This window comes from Crocuta crocuta, unplaced genomic scaffold, assembly GCF_008692635.1.
Source record: "Crocuta crocuta isolate KB4526 unplaced genomic scaffold, BGI_CrCroc_1.0 scaffold457, whole genome shotgun sequence".
In the NCBI taxonomy this organism is placed as follows: Eukaryota; Metazoa; Chordata; class Mammalia; order Carnivora; family Hyaenidae; genus Crocuta; species Crocuta crocuta.
The window spans coordinates 3,697,191-3,711,007 of record NW_027531318.1 but is presented as its reverse complement, the minus strand read 5'-3'; the positions used below and the strand labels follow the sequence as shown (position 1 = coordinate 3,711,007).

The window sequence follows — 13,817 nt, the reverse complement described above, 5'->3', positions numbered from 1 at the left end:
TTTCCTTTATTTTATTCTTTCCCTGTTCCCAAAATGACAAGACAGAGGAATTTTTCCCAAAAGAAATGTCAAGAAGAAATCAAAGGCAAGGATTTGCTCAAAACAGAAATAAGCAATATATCTGAAAACTAATTTATGACCGCAGTCATAAGAATACTATCTGGGCTTGAAAAAAGCACAGAAGATTCCAGAGGAACCCCATTGCAGAGGTCAAAGACCTAAAAAACAGTCGGGTGAAATAAAACTTGCTATAACTAAGATGAAAAACCAATTGGATACAATCCAATGAGGATAGAAGAAGCAGAAGAGAGACTAGATGATATAGAAGGTAAAGTTATGGAAGATAATGAAGCTAAAAAGAAGAGGGAAATAAGACTTTCATTTATTAGAGCGTGAGAGGAGAATTGGGGAACTCAGTGATTACATGAAATGAAACAATATTTGTATCATAGGAGCTCCATAAGCAGAAAAGCAAGAAAAGATTGCAGAAGGTTTACTTGAACAAATTATAGCTGGGGACTTCTCTAATCTGGGGAAGAAAACAGGCATTCAGTTCCAAGAGACACAGATAACTCCCCTCAAATCAACAAAAACAGGTCAACACCAAGACTTATAGTGAAGTTTGTAAAATACAAAGAAGAAGAGAAAAACCTGAAAGCACCTAGGGACAAACTGTCCTTAACCAACAAGGGTAGACAGATAAGGTTAGCAGCAGATATGTCTACTGAAACTTGGCAGCCCAGAAGGGAGTGGCAGGAAATATTCAATGTGCTGAATGGGAAACATGCAGCTAAGAATAATTTATCCAGCAAGGCTGTCATTCAGAATAGAAGGAGAGATAAAGAGTTTCCCAAACAAACAAAAATTAAAGGAGTTCATGACCACTAAACCAGCCCTGCAAGAAATATTAAGGGGGGCTATTTGAGTGTATGGGGGGAAAGGATCAAAGCAACAAAGATTACAAAGGATCAGAGAACATCACCAGAATCACCAACTCTACAGGTAATATGATGACATGAAATTCATATCTTTCAATTATGACTTTGAATGTAAATGGACTAAATGCTCCAATCAAAAGACACAGGGTAGCAGAATGAGTACATAAATAATATCTATCTATATGTTGCCTACAAGAGACTCATTTCAGACCTGAAGACATGCAAATTGAAAGTGAGGGGATGGAGAACTATATTATGTAATGGACATCAAAAGAAAGGTGGAGTAGTTATATGAAGCAAACTAGATTTTAAAACAAAGACTGTAACAAGAGATTAATAAGGGAATTATATCATAATTAAGGGGTCTATCCACCAAGAAGATCAAAGAAAAGTAAATGTTCACACCCCCAAATTAGGAGTACCCAGATATATAATTAATAACAAACATAAAGGGATTTAACACCCCAGCTGCAACAATGGACAGATCACCTGAGCAGAAAATCAACAAGGAAACTATGTCTTTGAATGACACGCTGCATCAGACAGACTTAACAGATATATTCAGAACTCTACCTCCTAAAGCAGTAGAATACACATTCTTCTCGAGTACACATGGAACATTTTCTAGAATGTTCTCCATATTGGGTCACGAATCAGCCCTCAACAGGCACAAAGAGATCAGGATCATACGAGGCATATTTTCATATCACAACACTATGAAACTTGAAGTCAACCACAAGAAAAAAATTGGAAAGCCCAAAAATACATGAAGGTTAAGGAATATTCTAATAAAAAATGAATTGGATAACAGGAAATTAAAGAAAAAGTTTAAAAAAGTACATAGAAACAAATGAAAGAGAAAACATGACAGTCCAAACCCTTTGGGATGCAGCAAAGGCAGTCCTAAAAGGAAAGTATATTGCAATTCAGGCCTATCTCAAGAAGCAGTAGAGATCCCAAATACACAATCTAATCAGACACCTAAAGGAGCTAGAAAAGGAAGGCCAAATAAAGCTAAAGTCAGCAGAAGAGTAAAATAATAAAAATTAGAGCAGAAATGTGATATAGAAGCAACAACGACAGCAACGACAAAACGCAGAACAGATCAATGAAACTAAGAGCTGGTTTATTGAAAGAAGAAAATTGATAAATACTTAACCACATTATCAGAGAGAGAGAGAGAGAGAGAGAGAGAAAAGGGACCCAAACAGATAAAATCACAAATCAAAGAGGAAAGATTACAACCAACACTACAGAAATACAAACAATTATAAGAAAATACTATGAAAATTTTATGCCCACAAACTGCAATCTGGAAGAAATGGACAAATTCCTAGAAACGTACAAACCACCAAAACTGAAACAGGAAGAAATAGAAAATTTGAACAGACCCATAACAAGCAAAGAGATTGAATCAGTAATCAAAAATCTCCGGACAACAACAACAACAAAATTTCCGAACAAACAAAGAGTTCTGGGTCAGATGACCTCCCAGGGGAATTCTACCAGAATAGTTATTACCTATTTTTTCAAACTGTTAAAAAAATTGAAATGGAAGAAAAGCTTCCAAACCATTCTATGAAGCCAGAATTATCTTGATTCTAAAACCAGAGACCCTAATAAAAAGAATTAGAGACCAATATCCCTGATGAACCTGGATGCAGAAATTCTCAATGAGATACTAGCAAATCATATTCAACAACATCTTGAAAAATTATTCACCATAATCAAGCAGTACTTATTCCTGGGCTGCAGGGCTCATTCAATATTCACAAATCAAGCAACATGATGCACTACATTAATAAAAGAAGGACAGGAAACATATGATCCTGTCAATATGCAGAAAAAGCATTTGACAAAATACAGAATCCACTATTGATAATAACCCTTAACGGAGTAGGGGAGAATGGAGCATAACATCATAAAGGCCATATATGAAAGACCCACAACTAATATTATCCTCAGTGGAGAAAACCTGAGAGACTGTCCCCTATGTTCCAGAACAAGAAAAAGTTGCCCACTCTCACCATTACTATTTTATATAGAATTAGTAGTCTTAGCCCCAGCAGACTAATACTAATTCTAATTACATTAGTAATTAGAATACATTATTAATACATTAATTCAACAAAGACTCAAGATGTGAAGAAATATGTTGCATTTCTATATACCAATAATGAACCAGCAGAAGAAATCAAGGAATCAATCTCATTTATAATTGCACCAAAAATGATAAGATACCTAGAAATAAACATAACTAAAGAGGTAAAAGAGCTGTACTTTGAAAACTATAGAAAACTTGTGAAAGAAACTGAAGAGGACACAAAGAAACGGAAAAGCATTGCATGGATTGGAAGAACGAATATTATTAAAATGTCTATCCTGCCCAAAGGAATCCATAATTTAATGCAATCTCTATCAAAATAACACCACTATCCTTCACAGAGCTAGAAAAAAAAAACCCAAAATTTTATGGAACCATAAAATATCCCAAATAGCCAAAGCAATCTTTTTTTTTTTTTAATGTTTTATTTATTTCTAGGAGAGAGAGAGACAGCGTGAGCAGGGGAGGGTCAGAGAGAGAGGGAGTCACAGACTGAAACAGGCTCCAGGCTCTGAGCTGGCAGTCAGCACAGAGCCCGACGCGGGGCTCGAACCCACAAACCGCGAGATCATGACCTAAGCGAAAGTCGGACGCTTAACCGACTAAGCCACCCAGGCGCCCCCAAAGCAATCTTGATAAAGATTAACAAAACTAGAGGCATCATGATTCTGGATTTCAAGATATATTACAAAGCTGTAATCATCAAGACAGTATGGTACTGGCAAAAATAGGCACATAGAATGGAATAGAAAACTCAGAAATAGACCCACAACTATATGGTCAACTAATCTTCAACAAAGCAGGAAAGAATATCCAATGGAAAGGAAGACAGTATCTTTAATAAACAGTGTTGGGAAAACTAGAAAGCAACATGCAAAAGAATGAAACTGGACCAATTTCTTAAACCAACACAAAAATAAATGCTAAATGAATGAAAGACCTGAATGTGAGACCCTCAAAATTGTAGAGGAGAACACTGGCAATAACCTCTGACCTCATCTGGAGCAACCTCTTTCTAGACTGGTCAGCCAAAGCAACGGAAATGAAAGCAATCATGAACTACTAGAACTTCATCAAGATAAAAATCTTCTGCACAGTAAAGGAAACAGTCAACAAAACTGAAAGGCAACCAACAGAATGGGAGAAGAAATTTGCAAATGACATATCAGATAAAGGGTTAGTACCCCAAATCTATAAGGAACTCACCAAACTTCACACCCAAGAAACAAATAATCCAGTGAAGAAATGGGCAGAAAACATGAACAGACACGTCTCCAAAGAGGATATCCAGATGGCCAACAGACACATGAAACGATGCTCAGCATCCCTCCTCATCAGGGAAATACAAATCAAAACCACACTGAGATGCCACCTCATGCCAGTCAGAGTAGCTAAAATGAACAAATCAGGAGACTCTAGATGCTGGTGAGGATGTGGAGACATGGGCACCCTCCTACACAGTGATGGGAATGTAAACTGGTGCATACCGTCTGGAAAACAGTATTGAGGTTCCTCATAAAATTATGAGTAGAACTCCCCTATGACCCAGCAGTAGCACTGCTAGGAATTTACCCAAGGGATACAGGAGTGCTGATGCATAGGGGCACATGTACCCCAATGTTCATAGCAGCATTGTCAACAGTAGCCAAAACAATGAAAAAAACCAAAGTGTCCATCAACTGATGAATGGATCAAGAAGATTTGATATATTTATACAATGGAATACTACATGGAAATGAGAAAGAATGAAATCTGACCATTTGTAGCAACGTGGATGGAACTTGAAGTAGTAATGCTGAGCGAAATAAGTCAGGCAGAGAAGGATAGATCCCATATGTTTGCACATATAGGTGGATTAAGAGGAAGCTAACAGAGGACCATGGGGGAGAAGAAGGGGAAAATTAGTTGGGGAGAGGGAGGGAGGCAAACCATGAGACTCTTGAATGCTGAGAACAAACTGAGGGCTGGTGGGGGTGGGGGAGAGGGGAAGGATGGTGATGGGCATGGAGGAGGGTACTTGTTGGGATGAGCACTGGTTGTTATATGGGAACAAACTTGACAATAAACTATTTAAGAAAAAAAGAATATCTAGGACATAATGAGACTGTTTAAGTAGTATCCATTAAAATTTTTCTTATTTTCATGTCAGATCTAACATTAGGACAATTTATTTATAGCTATAAAAATGAGAGAAAATGCTACTTTACTCTGGTTATAGAGTTTTCATAGTAGATCTGTTTTTCTATTTAGTGAACTAAATGCATCTCTTTATTTAGCTCATTTTGGAATACCAGATGAAAATCTAATGCTTGTGAATCAAGATTCAGTGTCAAGACCCCAAGAGCAAGTAGAGAAACAAACAACCTTCAGAAAGGAAAGGCACCATTGTAAGTATAATACTTATGGATAAGTTTAAATTATTTTAAGCCCATCAGAAGATTGTTTTCTTTGGTTCAGGAGTACACGTTTGAGCATATATTTTATAGAAATTTTATATTCTGTCCTAAATTATAAATATGCAAAGATAGTTAGAAAAAAATGCAAAAGTATTAATACCTTCAGCTTGGAATTTTGAACCATAAAATTACTTCACTGGCATAGGACATGCATCCAGTATCCCCCAAGGCACAATAACTGTCCAGTAATAATTCAAAGTATCTTTCAGCTGAATCTGTGACATTACAGCTTCTCGGAGATTAGGACAGTTGTTCATTCTGACCAGTGTCATTCTGGTCAGAGGGTCCAATTGAGAAAAGTGAGAGGTTTAATTGGGCCACACTATTTGTCATCATTTGTCACTGAGAGAGAGCTGCTAGCTATGAAGTGGGTTAATTCAGACAATAAACTAATTTGAAGGTAACAATTAAACCTTTATCCACTTGCTGTGATAGTATAAGCAAGAGTCTAAATATAATAGGGCACTAGCCCACCAGTATTTCAACCAATGTTTCATTTTCCCACAAAATGACATCAGACAAGCATCAGATGTATCAGTGCAGATGGGTAAAGAATGTCTTACTGTGTCTTACACATACATACACACATACATACATACATATACATATGTACAATTATCTGTCATTGTAGTGATACTCATACCAGTTCTATAGTTGAGATATATGTGTCAATTTATTTTACCAATCTCCTATGCTTTATCATTTAGATGGTTTTAAGTACTTTGGAATTATAAAAAAGGCTGTAATGAATAATCTTGTGCATTTGAGTTTTTATTACTTTTTTGTGTGTATTAGCCTAAATATAAATCACCCATGAAACCTGAAGACCAACAGAAAATATATTTGTTACTTAGGCTTATTTATGAAATAATGAGACAGTTTTGAAATCACTTATTTTCATAACAGTTCTAGCATTATAATAATTCACTTATGACTTTATAAAAATGATAGAAAATGCTACTGTACATTTGTTATAAATTTGAAATCTAGGGATTTCACAGTAGATCTGTTTTTCCATTTCATGGACTAAATCTATCTCTTTTTATAGCTCATTTTGGCATACCAGATGTAAATCTTCTGTTTGTGAATCAAGATTCAGGAGCAAAATCCCAAGTGCAAGTAAAGAAACAAATAACTTACAGAGAGGAAAGACGCAGAAGTAAGTATAGTAATTATAGGAAACTTTAAATTATTTTAAATTAAACTCATCAGAAGGTTTCATATGGTTCACAAATCTGTTTTTTGAGGATATATTTTACAGAAAGCTTAAAGATCTTAGATCTAACGTGTGAAAATCCTGGGGCACCTGGGTAGCTCAGTCAGTTGTTTCAGCTCAGGTCATGATCTCACGGTTTGTCTGAGCCCCGCATCATACTCTGTGCTGACAGTTCAGAGCCTGGAGCCTGTTTCAGATTCTGCGTCTCCCTCTGTCTCTCTCTGCCCATCTCCCAGCCTGTGCTCACTCTCTCTCTCAAAAATAAATAATATTAGAAAAATAAATAAAATGTATATATCCCAAGATAGAGACAAAAGCATAATTAATAATACCATTTGGTTGGTATTGGCATGGTCAGTAATTATTAAGTAAATGGCTTCCACACACACTAATGAAAATTATTCACATGAGTTTTTCTCCCATGGGAAACAATTTGATGATTTTTTGGCATATCCAGACATTTCATAAGTTTATGGCTTTTTTTTCCTTAGCATTTCCTCTTGAAAAGCAAAAAAGTAATATCGTGTCACAGGAAAATCAATTTTCTGAGAAGAAAGTTTCATTTATAAGAAACAAAGTTCAACTTAAGAAACTTGAAGCTACTAGAAATATGAATCTTGATAGTAAGTAATTAAATATAAATCTTATGAATTATTTTTAATTAAATTCAGGAGAACAGTATTTTGGATTAATGAATATATCTTCAACCATATGCTCTTTGATAATTATTCCCATCGCACATTAGATCTTTATGGATAATTTACCTGTTTGTTTTATAATTACTGAATTAGATGTGTTAAATCTGACTTTGGGATTTCTTTATTTTTCTTGTAGTTGTGGCACCTTATGATTTAAATCTTATAATACGCTATAATTTGTGGTACATAACATTAAGATTGATACTATCCTTTCAGAAAAGAACATCTTAATGAAGAGATCTATTTTATCATTTTTATAGTTTTTATTTATTTTCCCTAAAACTACTTTACTATTAATGCAGCTCCACAAAATTCTGGTTGGTATTTGCCTCATATATATTTTTTTTCTATCCTGTTGTTTGTATCTTTGTGATTTTGTTGTATCTCTTGCAAGAAAATTTAAGTGTATACGTTTTAAATTCAACTTGATCTTTGTCTTTTAATTAGTTCTTAATCATATATAATCTAGTTATTTCTACTTTTAATTAGCCCATTTTCTTGGTATTTTCTATTTTTCTTTCACTTTCTCACTCCCTGTATTTTTTTAATCTTATATATGTTTTTCCTTAGCCATATCTGATTCAAAAATTTTAAACTTTATTATAGTTTATTGTCAAGTTGGCTTCCCTATAACACCCAATGCTCATCCCAACAAGTGCCCGCCTCCATGCCCATCATCCATTTTCCCCTCTCCCCCAGCCCCCATCAACCCTCAGTTTGTTCCCAGTATTTAAGAATCTCTTATGGTTTTCCTTGCTCCCTCTCCTTAACTAATTTTTCCCCTTCTCCTTCCCCATGGTCCTCTGTTAAGTTTCTCCTGTTACACATATGAATGAAAACATATGGTATCTGCCTTTCTCTGAGTGATTTATTTCACTTAGCATTACACCCTTGAGTTCCATCCACATTGCTACAAATGGCCAGATTTCATTGTTTCTCATTGCCATGTAGTATTCCATTGTATAGAATGGAATAAACCACATCTTCTTGATCAATAAACCACATCTTCTTGATCCATTTATTAGTTAATGAACATTTAGGCTCTTTCCATAATTTGGCTATTGTTGAAAGTGCTGCTATGAACATTGAGGTACATGTGCCGCCATGCATGAGTACTCCTGTGTCCCTTGGGTAATTTCCTAGCAGTGCTATTGCTGGGTCACAGAGGAGTTCTATTGTTATTTTTTTGAGGAGCATTCATACTCTTCCAGAGGAGCTGCACCAGTTTACATTCCCACCAACAGTGTAGGAGGGTGCCCATGTCTCCACATCCTCACCAGCATCTATAGTCTCCTGATTTGTTCATTTTAGCCACTCTGACTGGCATGAGGTAGTATCAGTGTGCTTTTGATTTGTATTTCCCTGATGACGAGTGACATTGAGCATCATTTCATGTGTCTTTTGGCCATCTAGTTGTCCTCTTTGGAGAAGTGTCTGTTCATGTCTTCTGCCCATTTCTTCACTGGATTATTATTTTTTCGGGTGTGGAGTTTGGTGAGTTCCTTATAGATTTTGGGTACTAGCCCTTTATCTGATATGTTATTTGCAGCTGTCTTTTCCCATCCTGTCAGTTCCTATTAGTTTTATTGATTGTATCCTTTTCAGGGCAGAAGCTTATTATCTTGATGAGGTCCCAATAGTTCATTTTTGCTTTTTGATTCCCTTGCCTTTGGAGATGTGTCGAGTAAAAACTTGCTGTGGCTGAGGTCAAGGAGGTTGTTTCCTGCTTTCTCTTCTAGGGTTTTGATGGTTTCCGGTCTCACATTCAGGTCTTTCATCCATTTTGAGTTTATTTTTGTGTATGGTGTAAGAAAATGATCTACTTTCATTCTTCTGCATGTTGCTGTCCCGTTTTCCCAGANTCAGGGCAGAAGCTTATTATCTTGATGAGGTCCCAATAGTTCATTTTTGCTTTTTGATTCCCTTGCCTTTGGAGATGTGTCGAGTAAAAACTTGCTGTGGCTGAGGTCAAGGAGGTTGTTTCCTGCTTTCTCTTCTAGGGTTTTGATGGTTTCCGGTCTCACATTCAGGTCTTTCATCCATTTTGAGTTTATTTTTGTGTATGGTGTAAGAAAATGATCTACTTTCATTCTTCTGCATGTTGCTGTCCCGTTTTCCCAGAACCATCTGTTAAAGAGGCTGTCTTTTTTCCACTGTATACTCTTTCCCACTTTGTCAAAGATTAGTTGGCCATACATTTGTGGGTCCAATTCTGAGTTCTCTTTTCTATTCCATTGGTTTATGTGTTTGTTTTTGTGCCAATGTCATACTGTCTTGATGATGACAGCTTTGTAGTAGAGGCTAAAGTCTGGGATGGTGATGTCTCTCATTTTGGTTTTCTTCTGCAATATTACTTTGGCTATTAGGGGTCTTTTGTGTTCCATACAAAATTTAGGATTGTTTTATATAGCTTTGAGAAGAATGCTGGTGCGATTTTGATTGGGATTGCAATGAATGTGTAGATTACTTTGGGTAGCATTGACATTTTAACAGTATTTATTCTTCTGATCCATGAGCATGGAATATTTTTCCATTTCTTTGTGTCTTCTTCAATTTCCTTCATAAGTTTTCTATAGTTTTCATCATGCAGATCTCTTATATCTTTGGTTAGGTTTATTCCTAGGTATTTTATGGGTTGTTTTTTTTTTGCAATTGTGAAAAGGATCAGTTTCTTGATTTCTCCTTCTATTGCTTCATTATTCGTGAATAAAAATGCAATCAATTTCTGTATGTTGACTTTGTACCCTCGACTTTGCTGAATTCATGGGTCAGTTCTGGCAGACTTTTGGTGGAGTCTGTCGGGCTTTCCATAGAGTATCATGTTGTCTGAGAAAAGTGAAAGTTTGACTTCCTCTTTCGTAATTCTGACGCAATTATTTTATTTTGTTATCTGATTGCTAATGCTAGGACTTCCAAAACTCTGTTAAACAACAGTTGTGAGAGTGGACATCCCTGTCATGATCCTGATCTCAGAGGAAAAGCTCTCAGTTTTTCCCCATTGAGGATTATGTTAACCGTGGCTTTCATAAATGGTTTTTGCAATATTTAAGTAAGTTCCTTCTATCCTGACTTTCTCGAGATTTTTTTAAGAAAAAAATGCTGTATTTTGTCAAACGCTTTTTCTGCATCTATCGACAGGATCATAAGGTTTTTATCTTTTGTTAATGTGATGTATCACATTCATTGATTTACAAATATTGAATCAGCCCTATAACCCAGGAATGAATCCCACTTGATCATGGTGGATAAGTTTTTTATATCATGTTGAATTTGATTTGCTAGTACTTTGAGGATATTTGCATAGATATTCATCAGGGATATTGGCCTCTACTTGTCTTTTTTTGCTGTGTCTTTGTCAGGTTTGGGAATCAATCTAATGCTGGCTTTGTAGAATGAGTCTGGAAGTTTTCCTTCCTTTGCATTTTTTGGAACAGCTTGAAAAGAATGATATTAACTCTGATTTAAATATCTGGTAGAATTCCCCCAGGAAGCCATCTGGTCCAGGTTTCTTATTTGTTGGGAGTTTTTTGAGAACTGATTCAATTTCTTCACTGGTTATGGGTCTGTTCAGATTTTCTATCTCTTTCCGTGTGAATTTTGGTAGTGAGTGTGTGTTTAGGAATTTGTCCATTTTTTCTAGGTTGTCAAGGTCGTCGGCATATAATTTTTCATAATATTCCCTATAATTGCTTGTATTTCTGGAGGATTGATTGTAATAAATCCATTTTATTTCATGATTTTGTCAGTTTGGGTGCTCTCTCTTTTCTTTTTGAGATGCCAGGCTAGGAGTTTATCAATTTTGTTTATTTTTTCAAAACATCAACTCTTGGCTTCATTGATCTGTTCAACTAGTTTTGTTTTGTTTTGTTTTTTTATTCTATACTGTTTATTTCTGCCCTGGTCTTTATTATTTCTCTTCTTCTCCTGGGTTTGGGGCATTCTTGCTGCTCTGCTTCTAGTTCCTTTAGGTGCACTGTTACATTCTGTATTTGTGCTTTTTCTAGTTCTTGAGATAGGCCTGGGTTGCAATCTACTTTCCTCTTAGGACTGCCTTTGCTGCATCCCAAAGTGTTTGGATTGTTGTATTTTCATTTTAATATGTTTCCATATATTTTTAAATTTTTTTCTCTATTTGCCTGATTGACCCATTCGTTCTTTAGTAGGGTGTTCTTTAGCCTCCATGCATTTCAGTTTTTCCAGATTTTTTCCTGTGATTTATTTCAAGTTTCATAGCATTGTGATCTGAAAGCATGCATGGTATGATCTCAATTCTTTTATATTTATTGACAGCTGCTTTGTGACCCAGTTTGTGATCTATCTTGGAGTATGTACCATGTGCACTCGAGAAGAAAGTGAATTCCAGAGCTTCAGGATGTAGAGTTCTAAGTATATCTGTCAAGTCTGTCTGTTCCAATGTGTCGTTCAGGTCCATTGTTTCTTTATTGATTTTCTATCTAGTTGATCTATCCATTGCTATAAGTGGAATATGAAAGTCCCCTGCAATTAACACATTCTTATCAATAAGATTGCTTATGTTTGTGATTGTTTTATGCATTTGGGTGTTCCAAGTTCGGTGCATAAACATTTATAATTGTTAGCTCTTCCTGATGGATACATCCTGTAATTATTATATAATCCCCTTCTTCATCTCTTGTTACTCCTTTACTTTAACGTCCAGTTTCTCAGTTATAAGTATGGCTACTGCAGCTTTCTTTTAACTTCCAGTAGCATAATAAATATTTTCCATTCCCTCACTTTCAATCTGAAGGTGTCCTCAAGTCTAAAATGAGTCTCTTGTTGACAGGAAATAGATGGGTCTTGTTCTTTTTATTCATTTTGTAACCCAATGTCTTTTGATTGGATCATTTAGTCCATTTATATTCAGTGTTATTATTGAAAAAAATGGTTTGGAGCCATTGTGTTCTCTGTAGGATTCATGCTTGTAGTGGTGTCTAGTATGTTCTGTTCCTTTGAACAATTACCTCTTAGAGTCCTCCTTAGGATCTTTTGTATCACTGGCTTAGTGGTGATGGATTCCTTCAATGTGTTTGTTTGGGAAGACCTTTATCTCTCCTTTTATTCTGAATGATAGGCTTGCTGGGTTAAGAATTCTTGGCTGCATATTTTTCCTATTCATCACATTGAAGATTTCCTACCATTCCTTTCTGGCCTGCCAAGTTTCAGTAGATAGGTCTGCTACTACCCTTATGTGCCTACCTTTGTATTTTAAGGCCAGTTTATCCCTATCTGGTTTCAGAATTCTCTCTTTATCCTTATATTTTGCCAGTTACACTATAATATATAATGCAGAAGATCCATTCAAGTTACGTCTGAGGGAAGTTCTCTGTGCCTCTTGGATTTCAATGTCTGTTTCCTTCCCAGAATTAGGGAAGTTCTCGGCTATATCCTTCAGACACTTTCTCTCTCTTCTTCTTTTGGAATTCCTGTGTTATGGATATTATACCATTTGATTGCATCATTCATTTCTCAAAATCTCCTTTTGTGCTCCTGGATCAGTTTATCTCTCTTTTTCTCAGCTTCCTCTTTTTCTGTAATTGTGTCTTCTAATTCACCTATTCTCCTCTCTGCCTCTTCAATTTTTGTAGTGACCACCTCCGTTTTATTACGCACCTCATTTATAACATTTGTTAATTCATCAACTATTTTTAAGATCCGTGATTTGTGTAGCAATAGCATCTCTGTTGTTTTCTATGCCTTTTTCAAGCTCAGAGATTAATTTCATGACTATTATTCTAAATTCTTGGTCAGTTATGTTGCTTATATCTGTTTTGATCAATTCCTTAGCTGTCACTTCTTCCTGGAATTTTTTTTTTGAGGAGAGTTCTTCCATTTTGTCATTTTGGCTAGCTCTCTGTCTCTTGTAAGTTTTAAAGGCTTGTTATATACTGTGCACCTGCGAGTACTGCGTATTAAAGGAGGTCATACACTGTCCAGATTCTGGCCATTCAGGAAGTGTTCTTTTAAGGGTGTCCCTTGGTGTCTCTTATTGTGACTTTGGTTATTTTATTTCCCTACTTGTAGTAAAGTTTTGGACTCCCCACCATGTGTGCTTTGGTTTGTTTCTTGAAATAGCCCTGAGAAGGAAAATAGACAAACAGGGAACAAAAACACGCAAATGCACAAACAAATCAAACAAACAAGAAAACTGAAAAAAAAATAATAAAAAAACCCAAAAGACAAAAAACAAAGGACAGTCTAAAAGCATAAAACCAGAAATCCCAGCTACAAATAAAGAGCAGGGTGGAATCAGTGCTGATGGAAGAGTATATACAAAGAGAGAAGTGACAGGGGTGGGGGGAAAGAGAAAATGAACATCGACAAGGCAGAGAGACTAAAAGGCTTAATCCAGAGAGAGAAAAAGGAGAATACAGTAGGAGGCGAGAC

The 13,817-nt window shown here is 35.9% G+C and overlaps 1 protein-coding gene across 1 annotated transcript in view; it reads left to right on the top strand.

Annotated features, from left to right (window-relative positions):
* Positions 1-275: 275 nt before the first annotated feature.
* Positions 276-13,817, top strand: part of LOC144238035 (uncharacterized) — a 78,187-nt gene continuing 64,645 nt past the window's right edge. Inside the window, exons 1-4 of the mRNA XM_077771781.1 lie at positions 276-328; positions 5,319-5,429; positions 6,547-6,657; positions 7,206-7,337. Coding sequence (XP_077627907.1) covers positions 286-328; positions 5,319-5,429; positions 6,547-6,657; positions 7,206-7,337 — 397 coding nt within the window. The 5' untranslated portion in view covers positions 276-285. The remainder of the gene's footprint in view (positions 329-5,318; positions 5,430-6,546; positions 6,658-7,205; positions 7,338-13,817) is intronic.